We start from the raw sequence: 24,364 nt of genomic DNA on the forward strand, positions 1-24,364 counted from the left end.
CTGAGCCATGACTCAATAAGAGAACAACTCTAAAAATGCAGAATTCCAAAAACCAGCCATGTCCAGAAACCAACAGGAATTTTTAAGCAAATCTCCCTGGTTTTGGGCAGGACTGAAAGAATATTTTTCCAGGCTAGTGTTTTAGGAACCTACCAATCTACCAAGTTAAAAGGTATTCTGAAGAAATACTTAGTAGTCATAAGCAGAAAGAAATAGGGGACATTAAGGCTGATGTGACTGACCCCAACCCAAACCCTGGGGTAACCCCTCCCTGAGCAGCTCTAACCTTGGTTGTCCATAGTCCAAAAAAATGGGTAATCAAAAGGGTAAAATATCACCTCTCCTCCCCTGAATCTAGGTAGCATCTACAGTCATCTTGAAGATGGGGGTAGCTATAGAGATCATGGACTTGGAACTAAGTATCTGCCACACTTGAAATTCATAAAATTTCTACAAGTTGGAAAATTTAAAAAAAATATCCAGAGGGCATATAATGCTAATGGCTGGCCGGAATCTATGTTCAGTCAGTTCAAATCGTCACTCGATATAGCTAGATTATTAAGGTATTATTAGTGGGATAAATATAAACCGATGCTCGCCCAAAATCAGACATAGACTTATATATAATGGGGGAGTGCTGGAGCCAGCTTATATGAGCTCAGGAGAAACAACTGTTAAATTTTAGTGTAAGCATTTACTCTTCAGTTATTGGCAAAGGCTACAAATCAGAGCTTGATTTATTGTTTTGTTGACTGTCCAAATTTAAGAAAGTGATGAAGAAAATGTTAACAATGTAGATTAAAATTAAAAGTGTATTGTGCATAATTCCCCCCAGCCCAGAGCCAGTCCTTAAACATTTACCAGAACATCCCTGCTGTATGCATGTATATATGGCAATGAATGAAACTGTAGCATGCCCCTCAAGAAAAATGCATTTCACTTTATTGTTACTCAAATATACAAAAGTCTTTGTTTTATTGTAAATATAAAGGACCTTCCAGTGGTTACAGGAATTCCTGTTAAATGATCACCAAGCTCCATTTCTAAGGTACTGTGCATCAGTTGAGAATTTGATCCTATGATGAAAGGAAGGGGCAAGGGACCCCAGTATATCTCTTAGAGACTCTGACACACTTAAATTGAGGACAAAGGCAGGAATGCTCCCCATAAATCTATCGCCCAAACTAAGTAGTCATAAGACTTTTATATTACCAGGCACAGGAGGCCTCCTAAATTGAGTCTGCATCTATCACGCCTGTGTCAACTAATCAAATCTATAGGCTACCTCCTCTCATAATTTAACCTATTCCTAAATTCCTGATTTAGGAAACTCGCATGATTGTATCTGAAAAAAAATTACTCCTTTAAACAAGACGAGTGAGAGCTGCCAATCCACTATTATAAAGCTGCCTACCAATCAAGTGCTTTTTCCTGAACCTATATTCACTAAAGCCTATAATTTCAGTGCCATGATGGTGCAACTGATTTCAATGTTCTTTATAAACACTGGCAAATAACCAGGTTCCTGTTAACCAATTGTTTTAAAAAACCATATGCCCATTCATTATTATTGCTATCTCCAACCTTGTTATTATTCATAAAGGGGCATATTATTATATATTATGTCATTATTTAAAAATGGTACCTCTTCCTGCTCTTCTTCATCATACTCTTCTTGTTCATCAGCTGCTTCATCATCTTCATCATCATCATCATCTTTCCTTTTCCCTTTGCCTCCTTCTTTCTCATCAGTTTCTTCATCTGATTTTTCTTCATCACCTTTCTTTTCCAAGTCCTGGCATAAGTTAGATTCATTAACCAATTTGTAGTAACAGCTTGGCCACAACCACTCACTCCAATATCATTTATAAGACAAGACAATCGTAGTAACAGCTTCCCAGTTTTCTTCAAAAGAATTGGTATTGTAACTTGTGGGTGAAAGATTTGGTCCTTATCATCATGTCAATTTCTTTAAATGTGTTAATGACAATATTGAGATTTGAGGCAATGCTTCATTTAGGTGAGTGTTTACATGATAGATCTTTCGAAAAGAAAAAGGGGAAGTCAACACCTAAATTTTCAGTCTGGCCATATTTCTACATCTCACTTAAATCATCATGCCAGCTTGTATCTGCAGAAGTTTACTTTGATTACATATAGACACATCTCCAATTTAGTAACTGGGGAAGTGAGGAGCCTCATTTTTATTTCTCTGGTTGGTGTCAATCATTTGTTCAAACCAAGGTCACCAGTAACAGAGCAGAAGAAAGAAAGCTAGGTTTGGAGCTGAAAGCCCTGGGTTCAAATCACAGCTCTGACATGTTTAAATAGTTGTATTATCTCTGTCCCAAGGATTATTCATGGCGGCTGTGAGGAGCAAATTAGACAATGTGTGCAGAGACATGCATACAAACATAAACTATTATAATTACTGTTGTTCATCACAGCCACTAAACCTGAAGTCAGTGAATAAATGATGTATTTGAATTTCTGCAAATGTGTTAAAACATCAAATTAAGTAACACATACAATGCACTTTGTAATTATTATTAGTATCATCATTATTATTATTAGAATTTTACAGATTTCCAGAAACATGGCCCAACAACTTTTGCAATCGGCAATATAACTAAGGCATTAAGACAAGGCTCCACTAAAAAAAAAAGCATCATTCTTCACAATTAACAGAATTCTAATTAAAATTTTACTAGAAGATCTCCCATGTTACAGAACATCATCTCTGTTCAATTACATCTCTATATGTGGATTATGGAATTGCTTTTTGTATCTCTCTCCAGCTTGATCAGAACTTTCCAGAAACAGAGATAGGAAACATATTTGAATGGCCTTGAATACCAGAGCACAAGTCAAGATCTATCTTTTTGAAATGTTCACCCTATAAGGAAAGACTCAATGATGCTAACTAAAAAACAAAGGAAAAGATTTTTTTGGGACCTTCAACTGAATCTGACAATGACTTCCTATGTGGCCTTAGATAAATTTCTCATTCTCTCTGCCTCTAGTTTTTCAATCTGTAAAACAGTCCCTGCCCACATCTACATACGTTAAATGATAAATGAAATGCTTATGTAGCTTTCTATTCAATAAGTGCATAAGATGCTTCAATACATTGCAAATAAAGAATTCTGCAGAAATCCTATAAAAGATACTATCAGAGATGTATAAGTAGGGGGAAAAAAGAGGCCAGTCCTGCAGCAAGAGTAGAGATAACTGATAGGCAAATGGTACAATCTATTGATAGATATACAACATCAAGATCACTGGAGAAAGCCCTCCAACAAAATAAGTGAACCTTCCCAGAGGACTTTTTACAGGGCATGTATAAGAGCTGAATAAAATAGGTATGGATGGATTTCAAACTATATCCCTTGAAGGAAGAATTCTTCTTCTTCTTCTTCTTCTTCTCTTCTTCTTCTTCTTCTTCTTCTTAATAACTAGCATTTAAAGCACTTGAAAATTTGCAAAGTACTTTACACGTTATCTCATTTGATCTTCCTAACAACCCTGTTAGGTGCTATTATTATGCCATTTTACAGAATAGGAAACTGAGCCTGAGGTTAAATGATTTTTCCAGAGTCACACAGGTTTTACAGGTTTAAGGCAAAATTTGAATTTTTAGCTCTTTATGACTCCACGTGTAGTCAAATAGTATTTTTTCATTTTCCTTTAAGAGGCAACATTACCTACCACTATTAGATCTGTATTCCAAAAGAGATTAAAAAAAAAAGAAAGAAAGAAAATGTTTATAGCAGCTCTTTTCTGGTGGCAAAGAATTGGAAATTGAGGGGATACCCATCAATTAGGGAATGGCAGAACAAATTGTATACCATTGTGCTATAAGAAATGATGAGCAAGATGCTCTCAGAAAAACCTGGAAAGACCTATATGAACTAATGCAAAGTAAAATAAGTAGAACCAGGATAATATTGTACAGAGTTAACAGTAATACTATAAGACGATGAAATGTGAATGACTTAGCTAAGATATTCTCAGTAATACAATGATCCAAGACAACTGGAAAGGACTTATAATGAAAAATGCTATTCATCCCTAGAGAAAGAACTGATGGAGTCTGAATACAGATAGAAGCATACTTTTTTTTTCTTTTTTTTTTCAGGGGGGAGGGGGGAGGTTTGGTCTGTTTTTTTTTTCAACAACACGACTAACATGGAAATATGTTTTGCATTATTATACATGTATAACCATATTATATTGCTTGCCTTCTCAATGACAGAGGTGGTGAGGAAGGGACAGAATCTGGAACTCAAAATTTTATTTATTTATTTATTTATTTGGCTAGGCAATGGGGTTAAGTGACTTGCCCAGGGCCATACAGCTAGTAAGTATTATGTGTCTGAGGCCAGATTTGAACTCAGGTCCTCCTGAATTCAGGGCCGGTGCTCTATCCACTGCATTACCTAGCTGCCCTGGAACTCAAATTTTTAAAAACAAATGGTAAAAATTGTTTTTACATGTTATTGAGGAAAAACACTAAACATTTTTTTTGGTAAATAGTATTTTATTTTTCCCAATTACATGTAAAAATAGTTTTCAACATTCATTTTTTAGTAAGATTTTTGAGTCCCAAATTTCTTTTCCTCCTTCCCTTCCCTCTCCTCTCCTTCCCTTCCCAAGACAACAAGCAATAGGGTATAGGTTATACATATGCAATCATGTTAAACATATATATTTTTTGATATACATTTATTTATTTTTAGTTTTCAACATTTACTTCCACAAGATTTTGAGTTCCAAATTTTCACCCCATCTCTCCCCTACCCCAAGACAGCATGCATTCTGAATACACCTTCCCCTAGTCTGCCCTCTCTTCTATCTCTCCCCCGCTTCTCTTATCCCCTTCCCCTTCTATTTTCCTGTAGGGCAGGATAGACTTCTGTACCCCATTTCCTGTACTTCCTATTTCCCAGTTGCATGTGAAAACATTTTTTTAAACATGTGTTTTTAAAACTTTGGGTTCCAAATTTTCTCCCTTCCTCCCTTCCCACCCACCCTCATTGAAAAGGCAAGCAACTCAATATAGGTTATACATGTGCAGTTATGCAAAACACTTCCATAGTACACATGTTGTGAAAAACTATTTCCCTTAATCCTATCCTGCCCCCCCATTTATTCTATTCTTTCTTTTGACCCTGTTCCTCCTCAGAAGTATTTGCTTCTGATTGCCCTCTTTCCCAATCTGCCCTCCTCTCTATCATCCCCCTGCTCTCTTGTCCCTTTCCCCCCCCCATTTTCCTGTAGGATAAGACAGATTTCCATATCCAATTGAATGTGTATGTTATTCCCTCCTTAAGCCAAATCCTATGAGAATAAGATTAAACATATTTCCACATCAGTCATGTTGTGAAAGAAAAATCAGAACATAAGGGAAATAATGTTTTTTTTTAAAGAAAGAGCAACATTGCCCTCCTCCCTCTCCCCCCCAAAATTACACATCTCAGGTTAAGCTTGGGGTTAAATTCATCTAACTTTGAGCAAGTAACAATATTTCCATCAAGTTGGAATTTTAACCACTAACTGTTACACAGAATTACCAAATACAGTAGTGGCACCACTAACTGTTACATAGGATTACCAAATACAGGAGTGGCAGAGGAGGAGGAGGAAAGAAGTGAAATACATATTTTTATATTAATAGGTTTGTGGCCTTGTACCTATTGTGTCTGATTCATTTTCTAAAACCTAGGAAATTAAGACTGAAAATTCTTAGTGCCCCTGAGCCAAATTTTTTGAGTTTCAGTAGAACACAGATCCTAGAACTGATTAAAATTCAAGTATCTGTTGAATGCTATTTAGGACCGGAATGTGTTATTTCCCTCTGAATATATATACATTTTATATTAAAGACCCAAACACTTCCCCCCTGAAATAATGATGTGGTCATTTGAATTCTGATTGTATTCTATTAAAACTGATAACTTTGACAGAAATTTCAGGTTGCATAGGTCAAATATGACTTCGCCCACATTCAAGCTAGTATGAGCCCTTCTACCTGAATGAATGAAGAGCCACTCTTTGTCCTGAAGATGAGCCACATTTGGAGCTTCAGATCAATCTTCCTCAGAATACATGTCTCCTTAATACTCTTTCTACCGCTGAACTCCACAGCTGGCCAGAACCTAACCAGTTTCAATCAATATAAGATGGCTACAGCTTGATACCTTAAGCTATGTCTGCAACCTTATCCATCATCCCACCAAATTTAAGCTTGGTATATTTGATTATTGTTCCTTCATCAATCCTTACAACCTCTAGGAAGTTCACAGTGGTACAGAGTATCTAAACAAAGATACGTAGAAATAAAATGCTATGTGGACATGGTAGGGACAAAAGGGGGAAAAAAATCATGAAAGCAGAAACTAAATATTACAAAGAAAAAGGATATCTACAACAAAAGAAATAAGAGCTATTTAAACATATAAATTTAAATGCATAAATTTCATACACTTAGTCCTCTTTCTTTTCCCCTAATTCCTTTATTTTGTTTTTATCATTCCTGGGTAGGAAGACATTGAACCTCTAGAGGAAAAAGGCAAAGGGGTAGAGAAGAAAGTATTTAAAGAGATGTTTACAAATGAGAAAGGAAAAGATGGTGAAGGCTGAGAAAACTGTGGAGAAGACACCTGACGATATCTAAGGTCTCTGTCAACTCTAACATTGTCTGACTCTGCATGAAACTGATGAGACAAATTATGCCACTTTCCAGCTAATGCACTGGCTTACCTAGAGATTTCCTGTTATTTTCTGCAAACTGTTTTCTTCTGCCAAATAGGTGATATCAAAGGATAGTGCTGAACAACAGGAGGAGATGAGTAAGCTCTTTCAGAAATATAGTTCCCACCCCATCCCTCCTTTAGTACAACACAACATTGAGACTGCTTCACAAGTAGCTGAAGCTTACCTCAATTTTTTTCAATACATCCACAGTACTCATGACCTTAGCAACTTTGGCTGTACCTTTTGTCTTCTGGTGTTTGGGTCCTGCTAAGGTAAAACAGCTAGTTAGTACAATTTTTCTAGAACAGTAAAGAAAGCTGAGCATGTCTCTTATTACTGCTTTGCGTTTCATGGAAAGAATAATGATGACACTTCTCATTTTTCTCCTCTACAGCATTTCAGTTTACTAAGCACTTTTAAGTACATTCATCCACTCCTTAACTGTGTGAGGTAGTTAAGGCAAGTGTTGTTGTCCCTATTTTAAAGGTAAGGAAACTGATGATGAAGAGACTTACTTCACCAAAGTTCCAGAGCGTACACCCTACCCAGACAGAACCAAACTCAGGCCTTCCGACTCTCTAAGCTAGTAAGCTATTTCACTGGTTGTACCCAAACCTAGTATCTACATTCAAATTGACAAACATTTATTAAGTATTTAAGCAAAGCCATACAAGCATATTTACTAAATAACTATAACATAAACAAAAGACCACTATTCACATTAGCAAGTATATTAAATAAAACTCTGTCAAATCTCATGAAAGAGGGGCAACTAGGTAGCACAGTAGATACAGCTCTGGTCTTGGAGTCAGGAGAAGCCGAGTTCAAATCTAACCTCAGACACTTAACATTCAATAGCTGAGTGACCCTGGGCAAGGCACTTAACCCCAATTGCCTCACAAAAAGCAAAAATAAAAAAATCTCACAAAAGGGTTAAGTGAATTTAGCATAATATTATAAAATATCTTAGTGCTACTGTATTTTGGGGGGAAGGAGAGAGGAAGGGATTGGTGTGGGGAACAGGTTAAAATTAATATTTGATTTAACAGCTGGAAATGCTGACCAAATCTCCAAGCATGAATCTTCCTGGCAGATCACCATCCCATATACCTGGAATTTAAGAGATATCATTTCACTATGTTTGAGAAATAAAAATGTAGGATTGATCTCTTCATGAATACAATCAGCATCTAATCAATGGAGAAAGGGATAAGAATTCAATTATTTGAATGTCATTACCGGAACAAAGATAAAATAGTTCAACTGAACACTAATAATTAAAAATACCATAACATTTTATGCCTAAATATATGAATTTAGTTCTCTAACACAATGAGAAATAAAAGTGAGTTCCTTTTTTTCAGCCCATTTAACATCTTCTATACTAAAGTGGCTCTATAGGCTTACTCAATAAACTGCTCAATGATTAGTATTAAATTCAATGTTATTTCAAACTGACACATCGACTTCTCTTCAGACTCACCATGGTTAGCTACAAAATGGTACATTAGTCTTCCATGCTCTGAAAATGTTTAATGATCCTCCCCTTCCCTCAAAACTCAACTTAATAATGGGATGAAATAAGCAGAAAGGAATACCTGGTTAAATTAAGACTTTTTTTCATACTTTTTTGATTTATTAGTCAATTTTGCTGATTTTTTTTCCCTCTCATCTTCCTGTTTTTTTTTCTTTAAAAATATTTGTTATAGGGATGGCTCTCTGGGAAGAAGAAGGAAAGAATACAGGTAGCAATTCTAGAGATTTTTTTTAAAGGGCATCAACAAAAGTTTTTTTTAAAAAAGAAGTCAATTAATAAGCATTCATTAGAATGTAAACTCATTATGAGTAGGGATCATTTCATTTCTTGTACTTGTAGCCCCACCACCTAGCACAGTGCCTGGCTCATAGGTGCTTAGTAAATAACTGCTGATTAACCACTTACTATATGCCAGGCACTATACTAAGCACTGGGGATACAAAGAAAATGCAAAATGTCAAAACGATGGAGAGAAAAGGATCGCAGTGGATTGTATTTGGTTAACCATAACTGATGGGAATGCAATTTTCTATCATTTGCACTAAATTATTATTCATTTGACAAATAGGCCCATGGCCACAAATTTTTGATGAAATTTTACTCAACTAAAAGTAACTTTGTTGGACTTGCTCAATACCCCTAACCTTCTACTGTCTTAGAATGCTCTAAGCAGCAAGAGAACAAGGACATTGTTTAATCTGCTTTGTGGAGCAGTAAACATAGTCAAGGTTGGGAAAATCCCCAATAAATTCTGCAGCCCAAAGTCAATGCTGCTAGAGCACAAAAAGCCAGAGGTACAACATTATGTGCTATTGTGTTTTTCTCTAAGGAGGTTTTATCAACAGTATCTCATTTCATAAGACACAAATCCCTCTAACCCATGTACCAAAGATTTCAAAAGAGGAAATTAACTTCATGAAGAGGCCAGCTATATCGAATATGTCCCCAGAATGTCAGTGACAGAATTAGAGCTGCTGTATGTTCTTAACACCTACTTGCTAAGATTTTGCACAATTATTGCTAAAATGGATCTTTTCCCATTCATGGGGCATCAAATCGTTAAAATCTGTTTTCAAGTTTTTGATTTAAAACTGTTTTCATGAAAGTATGGATTGTCAGTTTAAGGTAGTCAATACCCTTGCAAACAGTGTTTGACAAAGAAACTTACTCATCCATATTTGTTAGGTTTCAGTGGTGGAGAGGGCTAGAAATATCTGTCAGGGACTTAATCTACAGGAGACCAACAATTCTGATGTTTGCTAGCCTTTCCTTCCCTTGACCCCCATTGTTTTATGTTATCTGTCTTTATAACTCAGGAGAGAATACTGAAGGTAAGGCAGAGTCTGAACAATCTCATTGACAAGTAATCAGGAGATGAAAAGCAGATATTTATCAAGTACTTTAAAGGTTTCCAAAGCACTCTACATACAATATCTCATCTGATCCTCACATGAACTCTGGGAAATAACTACTGCAAGTATTATCATCCCCATTTCCGCACGAGGATTTCAGCTCAGGGAGGCTAAGTGACTTACCAAAATACAAAACATAGATCAAGGACATCAGGAAAGTTTAAGGCAATATAGAAAATGACAGCTTTTGACAGTTATGAATTTAGCAACAAGGAAGATCTAAGCAACAAAAGATATTTTTAAATTTACTTTTTAAAAATAAATTACTTCTGCAAGTTAGAATCTGGAGATGAAGGACGTGATCTCAAAGCATTTTAAAACTCACTAATGTTTCAGCTTCCCAATACCGAAGATGATCTTAAAGTACTCTCAAACTTTCAGTCTACTTTGCATCTATAGATTTGCTAGGTCATTGGAGACAGTTAGCCTCCCAGTGACATGCCAACACAGAGACACATACAGCCCAGATAGTCTCTATTCCACCATGATTAGTATGGTTTCTGCCATGCCAGCTAAAAACACTAATATGAGTAAGTGAGGAAAGCCATGATGCTGTAATTAGTCAAAATCCCAGTGTCTCAATGCCCTGAATTGGAAAGAATATGTATGATTTTCTATAAGGATAGACAAGGTGTTAGTGACTAAAACAAAAATAATTAGTAGTATGTGGTGAGCACCATGTTATTGGTGTTTTAGTGAAAAATTTATGTTTAAAACTTTAAGGTGAGAGGGAGCACGATCTAACGCACAGAATTATTCCGAATATGGAAGACCTGAGTTCAAGTTATGCCCATGATACATATTGGCTGTGAGACTCTGGATAAGTCACTTCACCCTCTAGCTCTATAAACCCTCACGTTGCCAAACATCGGCTGATTTGCATGGGGAGAAATAGTCTACTCATTAGCAATTCCCTACACCAATGTGAAAGGCAATACAAAAAAGCCTGAAGTATTAATAAACAAAGTAAATCAATTCACACATCAGAGACTGAAATCAAAGTCACTGTTCTTAGAATATTTTATTTAAAACATCATAATGCCCACAAAATAAAATGGTAAATACATATTGGAATATCTATAATACTTGGAAAAGGAAATTTCACAGTATGAAGCTAAATGAAAACTGTTGCAGTCCTACTAACACTATCAATCACTCTCTCCTCCTAGATACTTTCTTCTAATTTTTTTTTAAACATATCTCTCTCCTGGTTTGCTTAGGTGACAGCTCCCCATTCTCCATTATTTTCATTCAGATCATACCCTTATCCCTGAGGGTCTCCCAAAGCTCTACCCCAGACCCTTTTTCCTTTTCCCTCAATACTACTGCACCTCATGATCTCCTTTGCTCTCATGAGTTTAACTATTATCTTTACGCAGATAATTATCAGACCCTAATGAAGATAGCCCAAAACCCAGAACTCAAGAGCCTTAGGAATAGCAATGCATCCAGCTTAACCTTCATAGCTGCCATCCTGGGAAGCAATCCTTGTGGAGATGCAGCCTGGCAACTGCTCCTGCAGCTGCTACAGCCACAGCTACTGAAGACCCAGAAAGCACAGTTCTTGCCAACAAAGTCTTTGGCACTGTCAAATGGTTCAACCTCAGAAACAACAACGATTTTATTAGGAGAAATGCCATGAAAAGGAAATATTGCCATCTGATTTGTTGCTGTGCCCTAAAGAGCAGCTAGGAGGTGCACCTGACAGAGTGCTGGGCCTGAAGTCAGGAAGACCTGAGTTCAAATCCAGCCTTAGATACAAACACTAAAAATCTCCCTTTCATATCGGTCAGTCAATAAGCAAATATCATATAAATTCTCTTATAGCACTAATACTCTACTATTCTTAAGTTTAAGCTTTTGAGTTAAAAAGTGTTGTCCCCCCAAATAGAATTATTTGGCAAGAGACAAAGTAGAGGAGACAGAGCATAGTGGTAATGGCGGCACAAGAGAAGCAACACTGAGTCAGGGATTTCTATTTGCAGTCTTAATCCCCTCCACCCTTTGCTGTGTGGGACACAGAGACTTCTTTGAGCTTCCATTCTTCATGCATCATTAAGCACTTTACAGCCGAGGTGCCAAACATAAGCATGGGGCCCACAACACTGCCAGATGTGACCCAGATGAGATTAAAATGCAATCGGTAAATATTTAACAAAATTTTAAAATGCCAAAAAATATAATGTTAGATTGTGATTTTCTAAGTCATCATGCAGCTAAATGGATTCTTTTGTATGGTTTAGTGGCCCCTGTTCTATTTGAGTTTAACGCCACTGCTTTAAGGTATAGAGTACATCTGGGGGCAGCTGGGTGGCGCAGTGGGTAGAGCTCTGGCCTTGGAGTCAGGAGGACCTGAGTTCAAATCCAGCCTCTGACACTTGTTAGCTGTGTGACCCTGGGCAAGTCACTTAACCACAACTGCCTCAGAAAAAATAAAATTTAAAAAATTAGCAATTGTAAAGTATAGAGTACATCTGCCCTGCCTACCTCTTACAAAGTTATTGTGAGAATCAGATAAAATAATAGAAGTGGAAAATGTATTATTACTTATTCATTCATACATCCATTTGTTCATCTATTTATTATTACACAAATCTTCATATCTGTCTGCTAAGCTCATATTCTTTTCCTGATAATCTGACTCCAAACATGCAAGGATTCTTTTCTCCAAGTAATTAAAGAAACTGTACCCTCTGGTCTTTCCACTTCTTTGCATGTTTCCTATAATGCCCCTGGTCCTTCTTTCTCTGGTTTCTTTCTCAGTCTCCTCACTTTCACATCCATCCCCACTTAAAAATAACTCATTTTCTACTCCTTTTTGTGTCCCCCCCCCCCCCCGCTCTGGCCATAGCAACAGGGTAGGTGGGCTTATATTATTAAAGCCAAATAAAGTCTGAAAAGCAAAAAAAAATTCTTTTCATTTTAAAATGTATCCAATTTCTCAACCTATCTTTCTATTACCAAAGTAAACAGCCTAGGTGGGGAGGAGAATGACCCATGAAAAAAAAAAGGCACAAAAAACATCTCTGTAAGATGGCACAAAGAAACAGCTACTATGAATGCCCAGAATGCTCTCCTGTCTCTTCTCTCTACCTACGTTTTATGCCTGTCACTTCTTTAGTTCAAGGATAAAGGTGAATGAGGAAAATTGAGCATAAAAGGCAGTAGTCATGGAGATCGGTTCAGCTTTATCTATTCCTTTCAGAAACACCATAGGGAAGCAGGACATTAAAGGTGAACAGGAAAGGTTTTATGGAAAATTAAAGTCCTGTTGCAACCTCTAAAGAAAAAAGAAAGAAAGTACAAAGTTGCTTGGAAATACTGCTAATGACTGAGAACAGGTTCCATCTTTCTCTACTGCAGTAGTTATACAGCATTAAATATTTCAATTTTTTTAAATAACACATATAGGACTAGATGAGAGTAGATTTTAAGCATGGAAGAAGAACACATGCTATCAATTTCAAGGAATGAAAATCAGATTTGAAAGTAACAAGTATAAAACAGTAAAAAGGGGGGTGGGGTGGGGAGGAGTAGAGCAGAATGAGCAGAGGCTTTCAATAGCCACCATGGACAACAAAAGGCCTTTTTTGTCTTGTGTTAAAGCTCTGTTGGAAGCAAAAAGATCAAAAAGGACCACACGTGAAGCAAAGGAAACTCTGATAATATACAGAGGGAAGGCAACAGAAGCCCATTCCTGTTTTATTTCAGTTTTCTCTACTAAGTAGAATGGCATTCAGGACTGGAAGCTCTAGAAATAGAAGTGGTTTGTGGGGAATTGGAACATAAGTGATAAGATGATGAAAGAATATCCCTCAAGTGAGTTCAAATCATCAGTCTAGGATGAACATCATCTCAGGGTCCTGACAGAACTCACGGTCATGACTGATAAATTTTTAAAAAAACAAAACTGATTGACTTAAAAAAAAAAAAGACTGGGTCTCCTTAGCTCACCCAGGCTAGAAGTACAGTTGTCCACTCATGGGCCTGATCCCAGTGCTGATAAACACGGAAGTTTTGACCTGTTTCATTTCTGACCTGGGATCCTCTTTGGCAGTCTAGCAGCTCCTTGATTCTTTGGGCTCTCCATATAAGTGCCAGACTTAGTATGGACACTTAGCTTAGCCTACTGCGGCTCAGAAATCCAGAGCTCAAGAGATCCAGAAGCCTCTGCCTTCCCAGTAGCAGGGATTACAGGATAAGCTGATTTACTCTTAAACTGTATTGACAGAGGTTGGTGTCCAGAATAAGGGAATTTAACCACACCTAAAACATTGTTTTCTGTTCTACATACTACACTTTAGGAAGGATACTGATACATTTTATCTCTGGAGTAAGGCCAGAATGGTGAAGGCAGCTAGGTGGTGCCAAGATGCACAGAGCTCTGGGCCTGGAGTCAGGAAGACTCATCTTCCTAAGTCCAAATCTGGCCTCAGACACTTAGTAGCTGTGGGACCCTGGGCAAGTCACTTAACCCTGTTTGCCTCAGTTATTCATCTGTAAAAGGAGCTGGAGAAAGAAATGACAAACCACTTGAGTGTTCTTTGCCAAGAAAAACCACAAATGGAGTCATGAAGAGCCAGATATGACCAAAAAATGACTGAACAACAGAATGGTGAGAAGACCAAAAACTCTTAGTACTAGGCTTGGTTAAAAAAATGGGGAATTTCAGCCTAAAAATAAGGGAAGACTTTGGTTTTATCATAATGGCTATCTTCAAGTATTTAAAGTATCATGCAGATTATTACCTCATCATCGGGCAATTATCAGGCACAGTGGATAGATAAAAGGACCTGGAGTCAGGAAGACCTAAATTCAGACACTTACTAGTTGGAGAACTTGGGCAAATCATTTCACAACTATTTACCTCCGTTTCCTCATCTATAAAGTGGAGATGACACTAGCACCCCCCTCCTAGGGATCAAAAGAGAAAATATATGTAAAGCACAGTGCCTGGCACACAGTAGTTGCTAAATAAATGCTAGTTATGATGATGAGGAGGATGATTATATGAATATGGAATAACACCTATTTTGCTTGCCTCCAGAGACCAGAATCAGGAGGAATGGCTGGAAATTCCTTGGAGGCATAGTTAGGATCAATATAAAGAATAAACTTCCAAAAGTCCTCTGAAAATGAAACAATCTGACTCAGAAGACAAAGCCCCATCATTAGAGTGTTTCAAGTGCAGACCAGATGACCATTTGTCAGAGCCGGTGAAAAGGAGATTTGGTTTGCTCACAGCAGCAAGACGACACTGCAAGCCACAGCTTAGGCTCAGTTTCCCCTCAGCACCTCAAATGTATAAAAAGGACTCTCAACAATGCAATATTACCAGCAACAACAGGAGGAGAAATTAAATAGGTCATCACAAGTTTATCGTCTTACGGAAAAAAATATAACAAGAGAACTAGCCCCACATTCCTCAGGCTCCCCATTCACAGCCCATCATGAACCCCATGTGGCTGCTGCAGACTTGGATGCCGGCTCTAAAATAAACCCCTTGGCAGTTTCCCAGCAACAGCCTCCAATCTCTTAGTGCGTTGAAGCTCTGAAAACCCACCAACCCCAGGGATCAGAAAAAAGAAACCTAGGTAGGGGATGTCTAGATGGAGCCAAGATGGTACAGTAAAACCAGAGACTCACTTGAGCTCTCCCCCAAACCCTCCGAATCAAATACCTGTAGGAAATGACTCTAAACAAATTCTAGAGCAGCAGAACTTACAAAAAGACAGAGGGAAACAAATTTCCAGCCCAAGACAACATGAAGGTCACAGGAAAGGTCTGTTGCACAGGGCTGGGAGAGAAGCGCAGTCCAGTGTGGCTGTACCAGCACAGACCAAGCCCCAGCAAACCCAGAGCAGGCCTCAGGGGATTGAATCACAGGCAGCTGTGGCAGTTTCCAGACTTCTCAACCCACAAATGCCAAAGACACTTAGGTCAGAAGGAAAAGTCTGTGGGACTTGGGTGAGAGAAGAGCACATTCCAGCCTGGCCCCAGCACAGCTCTGGAGTGGTGGCTGTGGCAGCGGCGGTGGTGGCAGCAGCAGTAGCAGCAGCAGCAGCTGTTTCCAGAGATCTCAGCCCATAGACAGTAAGAGGATTGAACAAATGATCAAATGGAGATTACAGGGGTCTTTTTGCTAGCACTGAGGAAGGACTGTTGCTTTGCCCATACTTGGATCTGGTTCAGAGTCCTGATTCGAAGTGCTGGGGCAAGGAGGAGCACTGGTACAACAGAACTTGTGGCAGCAGTAGAGAGGGAATCCTCCTCACAGTTCCAGGGCAGAAAAGAGTGCTTGTGGTCACTCACAGACCAGAGCACAGGCCAGGAGAGGAGTAAACATCTCTCCTTAGATCATACCACCTTAGTAAAACTGAAAATTCACAGGTCCCTACAAATATCTCTGAAAACTGCTGCACAAACCCCCTAAAGCTTAGGACAGTATGCCCTCCACACTGGAAGCAGAGCTCTACCTTAACAAAGAGTTAAAAAGTCAAATAATTGGCTGGGAAAATGAGGAAAAAACAGAAAAAAACACAGACTATAGTAACTCACTTTGGCAACAAGGAAGATCAAAACATACAACCAGAAGAAGACAACAAAGTCAAAGCTCCTACATCCAAAGCCTCCAAGAAAAATATGAATTGGTCCTAGGCCACGGAGGAGCTCAACAAGGATTTTGAAAAGCAAGTAAGAGAAATAGAGGAAAAATTGGGAAGATAAATGACAGTGATGCAAGAAAATCATGAAAAACAAGTCAACAGCTTGCTAAAGGAGATCCAAAAAAATACTGAAGAAAATAACACCTTAAAAATAGATTAACCAAATGGCAAAAGATGTCCAAAAAGCCAATGAGGAGAAGGGCTTAAAAAGCAGAATTGGCCAAATGGAAAAGGAAGTCCAAAAGCTCACTGAAGAAAATAATTCCTTAAAAATTAGAATGGAGCAATTGGAAGACAGTGACTATATGAGAAATCAAGACACTGTAAAACAAATCTAAAAGAATGAAAAAATAGAAGACAATGGGAAATATTTCACTGGAAAAACAAATGACCTGGACAACAGATCCAGAAGAGATAATTTTAAAATTATTGGACTACCTGAAAGACATGATCAAAAAAAAGAGTCTAGACATTATCTTTCAAGAAATTATCAAGGAAAACGGCCCTGATGTTCTACAACCAGAGGGCATAAGAAACATTGAAAGAATCCATCAATCAACTCCTGAAAGAGATCCCCAAAGGAAAATTCCCAGGAATATTAGAGCCAAATTCCAGAGTTCCCAGGTCAAGGAGAAAATATTGCAAGCAGCCAGAAAGAAACAATTCAAGTATTGCAGGAACACAATCGGGACAAACACAAAATTTAGCAGCTTCTACATTAAGGAATCAGAAGGCTTGGAATATGATATTCTGGAGGTCAAAGGAGCTAGGATTAAAACCAAGAATCACCTACCCAGCAAAACTGAGTGCAATCAATGAGGGGGAAAATTTTACTTTCATTCATGTAGAGGAATTTAATGCAATCTTGAGAAAAAAAACAGAGCTAAATAGAAAAATTTACTTTAAAATACAAGACTTAACAGAAGCATGAAAAGGTAAACAGGAAAGCGAAATCATAAGGGACTTATTAAAGTTGAACTATTTACATTCCTACATGGAAAGATGTTATTTGTAACTCATGAGACCTTTGTCAATATTAGGATAGTTGGAGGGAACATGTATAGATAGAGGGCACAGGGTGAGTTGAATATGAAAGGATGACATCTAAAAAATCAAATTAAGGGTTGAGAGAGGAATGTCCTGGAAGAAGGAGAAAGGAGTAAATTATATCACACAAAAGAGGCAAGAAAAATCTTTCACAGTGGAGGGGAAGAGGCAGGAGGTGAGAGGGAATGAATGAACCCTTACTCTCATTGGATTTTGCTTAAGGAGGGAATAACATACACACTCAATTGGGTATGGAAATCTATCTTATCCTACAGGAAGGTAGTAGGGAAGGGGATGGGGGGGTTGATGAAGGGAGGACAGATTGAGGGAGGGACAAACACTTTTGAGGAGGGACAGGGTCAAAGGAAAGAACAGAATAAATGGAAGGCAGGATAGGATGGAGGGAAATATAGTTAGTCTTTCACAACATGATTATAATGGAAGTGTTTTGCATGACTATACATGTATAATCTATATTGAATTGCTTGCTTTCTCAATGAGGGTGGGTAGGGAGAGGAGGAGAGAGAATTTGAAACTTAAAGTTTTAAAAACGAATGCTAAAAAATTGTTTTTAGGGGGCAGCTAGGTGGCGCAGTAGAGCGAGCACTGGCCCTGAAGTCAGGAGGACCTGAGTTCAAATACGACCTCAGACCAAACACTTGACACTTACTAGCTGTGTGACCCTAGGCAAGTCACTTAACCTCAACTGCCCTAAAAAATTTGTTTTTGTTTTTACATGCAACTTGGAAATAAGAAACACAGACAATGGGGTATAGAAATCTATCTTACCCTACAGGAAAATAAAAGGGGAAGGAGATAAGAGAAGGGGAAGGGGGAGTGATAGAAGAGAAGGCAGATTGGGGAATGGGGTAATAAGAATACATGCCATCTTGGGATAAGGGGAGAGGAGGGATGGGGAGAAAATGTGAAACTCAAAATCTTGTGGAAGTGAATGTTGAAAACTAAAAATAAATAAATTTTTTAAAAAAAGAAAGAAAAAAGAAATCTATGAAAGAAGGAGAAGCTCAGAAGTGTCTTAGCATATCCAGTGCAGTACAAGAGGATACAAGTTAATTAACCAACAGGTTAATTTGCCTTTCTCTTTTTTTTGTGGAATATTAAAAATTGTAAATTGGTATAATCTAGGTGTAATATTTCCTTCATTTCTGAATACTCTCTTCCCTCCTCTATCCACTGAAATGTAACAAAGAATAAAAAAGAAAGTGAAAAAAGAGAGGTCCAGCAAAACCAAACACATCACATATCTGGCAATACATGCAGCATTCCTCACACAAAGTTTCCCACCTCCACAAAGAGAACATGAGGTATGTTTTTTAACTTTTCGTCAATGTCAAGCTCAGTCATTATAACTACACACACAACATTCAGTTTGATACTGTTCATCTCCATCTGCCTATGTACTCTCACCTCACCTTACCATTTGGGAATTCCTCATTTTCTTCATCACTCTGCTGAAGCAACCCCTATATGAAGCCTCTCAAGATTCTCCATAAGCTGCCTGTACACACCCCCACAGACACACACACAAAATATTGCATTTATTTTCTACATTCCTATTTATGTTCATTGTATCTCTCCCAATAGAATGTATGCTCTTTGAAGGCAGGGACTATTTTGTTTTTGTCTTTGTATCTCCCTCTTCCCCTACACCTTACATGCTTGGCACATGGTAGGTACCTAAAAAAAATTATTATCGATTGGCTGATTTTTCCACTCACATTGTCATAGTCACTGCATACAGGGTTTTCCTGGTTCTGCTTAGTTCCTTTTGCATTAGTTCAAATAAGCCTTCATATGCTGCTCTGAATTCTTTATATTCATTTTTTATAGCAGAGTAATATGGCATTATTCTTCATCAGTCTGTTTAGCTATTTCTCAGCCAATGGGCATCTTCTTTGTTTCACATTCTTTGCTACTACACAAAATGCTGCTATGAGTTTTCTGGTGTATATGGGTCCTTTCTGTTTTTGACCTCATTTTGATTAAGATGCCTAGCCATGGGACCTCTGTGACAAAGGGTCTAAATGTTTTAGTCAGAGGGGGCATAATTCCAAATTCCAGCCCCACAATTTCACTCTATATCTTTAGTGTATTTCTCATATGCAATAAACTGTTAGGTTTTATTATCCATTCATCTCATTCTATCTTTATTGGGAACTGATGAACTCTTGACTGCAAACTAAAGTATAATTTTCTCACTTTATTTTTCTTGCTTTTTTTGGGATATGGCTAATATAGAAATATGTTTTGCATGATTTCACATGTGTAATTGATCATACTGCTTGCCTTCTCAGTGACTCTACAGGAGGGGCGGGCGAGAGGTAGAGAATTTGCAGCTCAAAATGTCTTTCAAAATGCTAAAAATAAAGAAATAAAATTTTATAAAGGGAAAAAACTTGTCTTCCATTAACCTCTTTTGTGTTGCATTTTCCAGCACTGTCTTCTTATTTAATTCAGCACTTATTCTCTGTGGTTTGTGCCCCTCAATTAGTAAATAGCTGAACAAATTGTAGTATAAGAATAAAAGAGGGGGCAGCTAGATGGCACAGTAGATAGAGCACCGGCCCTGGAGCCAGGAGGACCTGAGTTCAAATCCGACCTCAGACATTTGACACTTACTAGCTGTGTGACCCTGGGCAAGTCACTTTGCCCCATTGCCTCATAAAATAAAAAAAAGAATAAAAGAGAATATTATTGAGCCAGAAGAAGCAACAACTAGGAATAATTCAGAAAAAAAATATGGGAATACTTGCATAAACTAATGTATAAGCATATATAATGAAAACAGCAACAGAAATGAAAAGAACATGAAAAGGAAGCCAAGCTCTGAGTAATCATAATGACTAATCTTGGTCTTGGAAAACAGTCCGTCAGTCATTTATGAAATGCTTACTATATGTCAGATAATGTACCAAGTGCCAGGAAGACAAATAAAAGCAAAAACAATACACACAAAAAAACCAACCAGATAATTGGAGGAGTAAAGAGCTATGAGTATGCAACACTTCCCAAACCTAGGCGTCTTTTTTTGTGACAGTTCATTGTGAGAGGGGTAGGGTGGGGGGAGGATAATGGCTGAAAATAACTCTGATGTGAAACAAAAAGACATGAATAAAATTTTTTTTAGAGAGAGAGGATTCATGCTTAATTATGAGTTGAATTAGATGACTCTTCCAATTCTGGAAATTAATGGTTCTTTGAAATTTTCATATTTAAAATAAAAAACCCTGACCATTTTAAATAGCGTGATAGATGAATCCTATGAAACAAAATAGTACAATACTTTTTTAAGACAGTTTTTTCTTCAAGAAATTTTCCACAGATAATAGCAATATGCATTGCCTTTTTAAAAGGTTGTATATTGATAAAGTAATTGATATCATGTTTATAAAATATATTCAACAATATCTTATACCGGGGAGAAAAAGCAGTAAGTATGTAAATCCCAATACAGTTTATTATTTTATTGAAAAGGACAATAACTGAGCATCACTTAAGACTAAAAAACAAAAGGGAAAACTGTATTCTAATTAAATAATTTCCTAATCATTCTTCCTTATCAATTATCTAAGCTAAAAGAATGCCTTACAATAATCCATACTTTCAAATCGTAAGTAAACAACAGAAAAGGCCTTGAGAAGGCCAGGTAAAGCTATTCTAGCAGCTATATTATTATGTAAGAGATTTTGAGAACTTGATGATGTACACAAAAACGTTATAGGCTCTCCCCACGCCCCCAAATAAAAAGTCCTTTTTAATCTCTAGAAGCCTACTATTACTAAAAAAGAGTTGTTTTTCAGTTCATACCCAACTCTTCACGACCCTATTTGGGGTTTTCTTGGCAAAGATAATGGTGGTTTGCCATTTTCTTCTCCAGCTCAGTTTTTTTTTTTTACAGATGAGGAAACTGAAGCAAACAGGGTTCAGTGACTTGCCCAGGGTCACATAGCCAGTAAGTGTCTGAGGACAGATTTGAAGTCTGATCTTCCAAACTCCAGGACAGTGCTGTGCCACCTAGCTGCCTGCTAAAAAGAGACGCATTGTAAATACAGGACCTAGCAAACTGTCCTGGCTTTTTTAAATGTGGCAACATGATGGAACAGCAAGAACACTGGCCCTGGAATCAGAAAAGACTCTGTACAAATGCAACTCCTCCAGCTATTCCTGGCTGTGTGGTCCTGGGCAAGTCTCCTCAGCTTTCTAAACCTTGTTTCCTTATCTACATAATAGGGCTACTAAAACCTGCGTCAACCACTTCAGCAAATTTCTTCAAGGATCAAACAAGGTCACTTATGTAAAATGCTTTATAAATTTTGAAGCACTACCTAAATATCAGATACTGTTATGCATAATATTAAAGCTCTAATTGTTTCCTAAACTTAAATAAATATCTTAATGAAATACTTCCGACTCATGCAAAATTGAAAAGCCATTGCTAGCACATCAAGAAATCACAGAAACTTAAAGAAGCCTTAGGCCACTAAGTTTCATAAATTACCATCTGCACAAGACAGGTAAGTGTGGGGTAATGAATCGAAAGCTGATCTATGAATCAGGAAGACCTGGCTTCAAGTCTTCCTTCTTACACAAGCTGGCTGTGTGACCTTGTATAGGTCATTTAATCTCTTAATGGCTCAAGCATCTCTTTCAGATTACAGGTTGAAGAAATGCATTGATAGGAATTGCCCCTACCAAGTGTTCCCAGAACACCAATGAAATCACAGGTCTAGATTCTATACCCCAACCTGAAAAAAAAATTGAACAATGAAGTTTTGAAGCAAAAGTATAAAATTTAGATGAAGCCCATGTCAAGTAGTAATTTAACAATCTTCCTATACCTGAAAGGCTACTGTAGACTGAACTACCTTTTTATAGTATCCTACCTTTTGTTAGTTTTTTCCTTGGCATCATCTCCCTTGGAAGTCTTCTCCAATCTGGGGTGGGGAGAAAGAGAGACAGATATAGGTAGGTTACCAGTGACTCTGATTGGGGAGACCTAGTCTCTGGGTTCAATGTATAATCCAGACCAAAACTTTCTCTGGCAGAGATGCAAGAGGGTCAAGGGCTTTGTTCAGATAACTGTAGACTATACTATAAATCAATTCAAAACATTAAGTCTCAGGATAACCACATTGCTGCTGAAGGACAATAAGGAACTGACAGTTCTCTACATTATCCTAGCAAAATTTCAGATAGTTGAGAGAAAAGCAAACTATTTCAGTCCAAAAGGCAGCTTCTGCTTTCAGTCACCTTTACAACTACTGCTATTTTCCATGTTCCTTTAACTGTGTACATATGGTACCAAGCATGAAAATGAAGCATCGTTACAACAACACATCCAAAAACATTGCCAACCCACAAAGAAAGCTCATTAAATTTGTGGCAGAAAATATTTAAATTTCAAGTTCACATGGCATTCCTCAGCTAATGGTTTCTACATTGAACATATTTACATTTAACAGAAAAAATGTTTCACAGAAAATCAAGCTAAAGTATGAAGAGGTAATGGTTTACGACTAGTGAGGGATGAAGCAGAAAAAAAATAAGAGACATTTGGGACTGTTTCCATGGGAACTTATGTCCTCATCAACAATAAGTACTGACTGACTATGTGCACACTATAATACATGAAAGAGGTAAAGCTCTCTTAAGCCCCTTTTGAAAGATCAAGTGCATGAAAACATTGAAAATATTGATTAAAACATGAGATGGGCAGTACATAGAAAACAGCCCTAGCTTGAGAGAAAAGAGACATGGGTCCTGCCCCTGGTATTTCCACTAATTCAATTAGCCACTGTGGTCTCAATTTGCTCATCTGTTTGTAAAATGTGAGAGATGAATTAGATGAGGGGCTCCTAACCTGGGGTCTGTGGGGAAAAAGAACCAATCTTTTTTAAAGATTTGAAAAATGATATTTCTCTTCTAATCTTATGTGTTTTATTTTTAGACATTTAAAAACATTACTCTGAGAAAGGGTCCATCTGCTTCACCAGACTCCTAAGGGGGTCCATGATACACAAAAAAAGTTTAAGAACCTTTGGGTTAGATGATCTTTAAAAGTTTCATTCAGCTCTAATTCTATATCAAAGGTAAAACTTGTGGCTCTTCTGATTACAAAGCAACTGAAGTAGATTCTCTTAGAAAAGGTACCCAAACAAGTAAAAATAAATTAGGTATGCTAAAGGAAAGAAAGATAAACTGTTGAGACTAGTGTAGGAAAAATAACAACACATCTTAAAACTAGAGTTTTCAGAGTATAAACTCTCTCAAAAGGAGGGGCAAACCATCACTGATTTTACAATAGTGTTAAAAGTGTATGTGAAATAGGCAAGTGGTATTAACATGGAAACACAATGCTTTTGAGACTGGTAGTCTCTACAAAAAGAAACATCTTTTGCTGACAACTTTAAACTAGTTGTTACAGCTTGTCCCTGTTTTCCAGTTCTTCCGTATTTTTAAATGTGAAAGAGTCTCTTTTCATGCCAGCTCTTAGACTTAGAATATTCACTTATGAGGTCATGACAAGGCAGGGAACAAGGCCCATCTCTAGTGTTTAGCAACATATTAGGAACATAGTAAATATTTCTTGAATTGAACTACTGAAGCCCTAACAACATATTACTAACTCAGATTATAAAAGAGAAGGCTTACAATTTTGAGTGTGGGAAGAATGCTCTTACCTCTAAGGCCCAAAAATAATATAGAGATGCTAATGTTATTTTCTGTATTTCTCAATAAATAGAAAATCTGTTACATAAAAGGAGACCTTAAAATAACTTTTAGCTACAAATCTTATATTTACCTGGTACCCATTCCAAATCATCTTCTTTGTAACTTTTCAAATATCTTTTACTATATCTTTCAATTTCTAGAAACAAGATAGAAAATATCCATTAGCACAAGACAATTTAATAAGAATAATGCAT

General features: G+C 37.4%; 1 protein-coding gene across 3 annotated transcripts in view; it reads right to left on the minus strand.

The window, feature by feature from the left end:
• POLR3G (RNA polymerase III subunit G) overlaps window positions 1-24,364 on the minus strand; it is a 69,351-nt gene that overhangs the window by 6,955 nt on the left and 38,032 nt on the right. For 2 of the 3 annotated variants that reach the window (XM_021008277.2, XM_021008284.2), the window contains exons 4-7: window positions 24,241-24,306; window positions 22,322-22,372; window positions 6,941-7,023; window positions 1,646-1,795 (exon numbers count right to left, since the gene is read on the minus strand). In XM_021008277.2, coding sequence (XP_020863936.1) covers window positions 1,646-1,795; window positions 6,941-7,023; window positions 22,322-22,372; window positions 24,241-24,306 — 350 coding nt within the window. The remainder of the gene's footprint in view (window positions 1-1,645; window positions 1,796-6,940; window positions 7,024-22,321; window positions 22,373-24,240; window positions 24,307-24,364) is intronic. The other variant, XM_078153138.1, reaches the window with a different exon arrangement.

The sequence above is a fragment of the Phascolarctos cinereus genome, unplaced genomic scaffold, assembly GCF_003287225.1.
Source record: "Phascolarctos cinereus isolate Bilbo 61053 unplaced genomic scaffold, phaCin_HiC Scaffold_4;HRSCAF=312, whole genome shotgun sequence".
NCBI lineage: Eukaryota > Metazoa > Chordata > Mammalia > Diprotodontia > Phascolarctidae > Phascolarctos > Phascolarctos cinereus.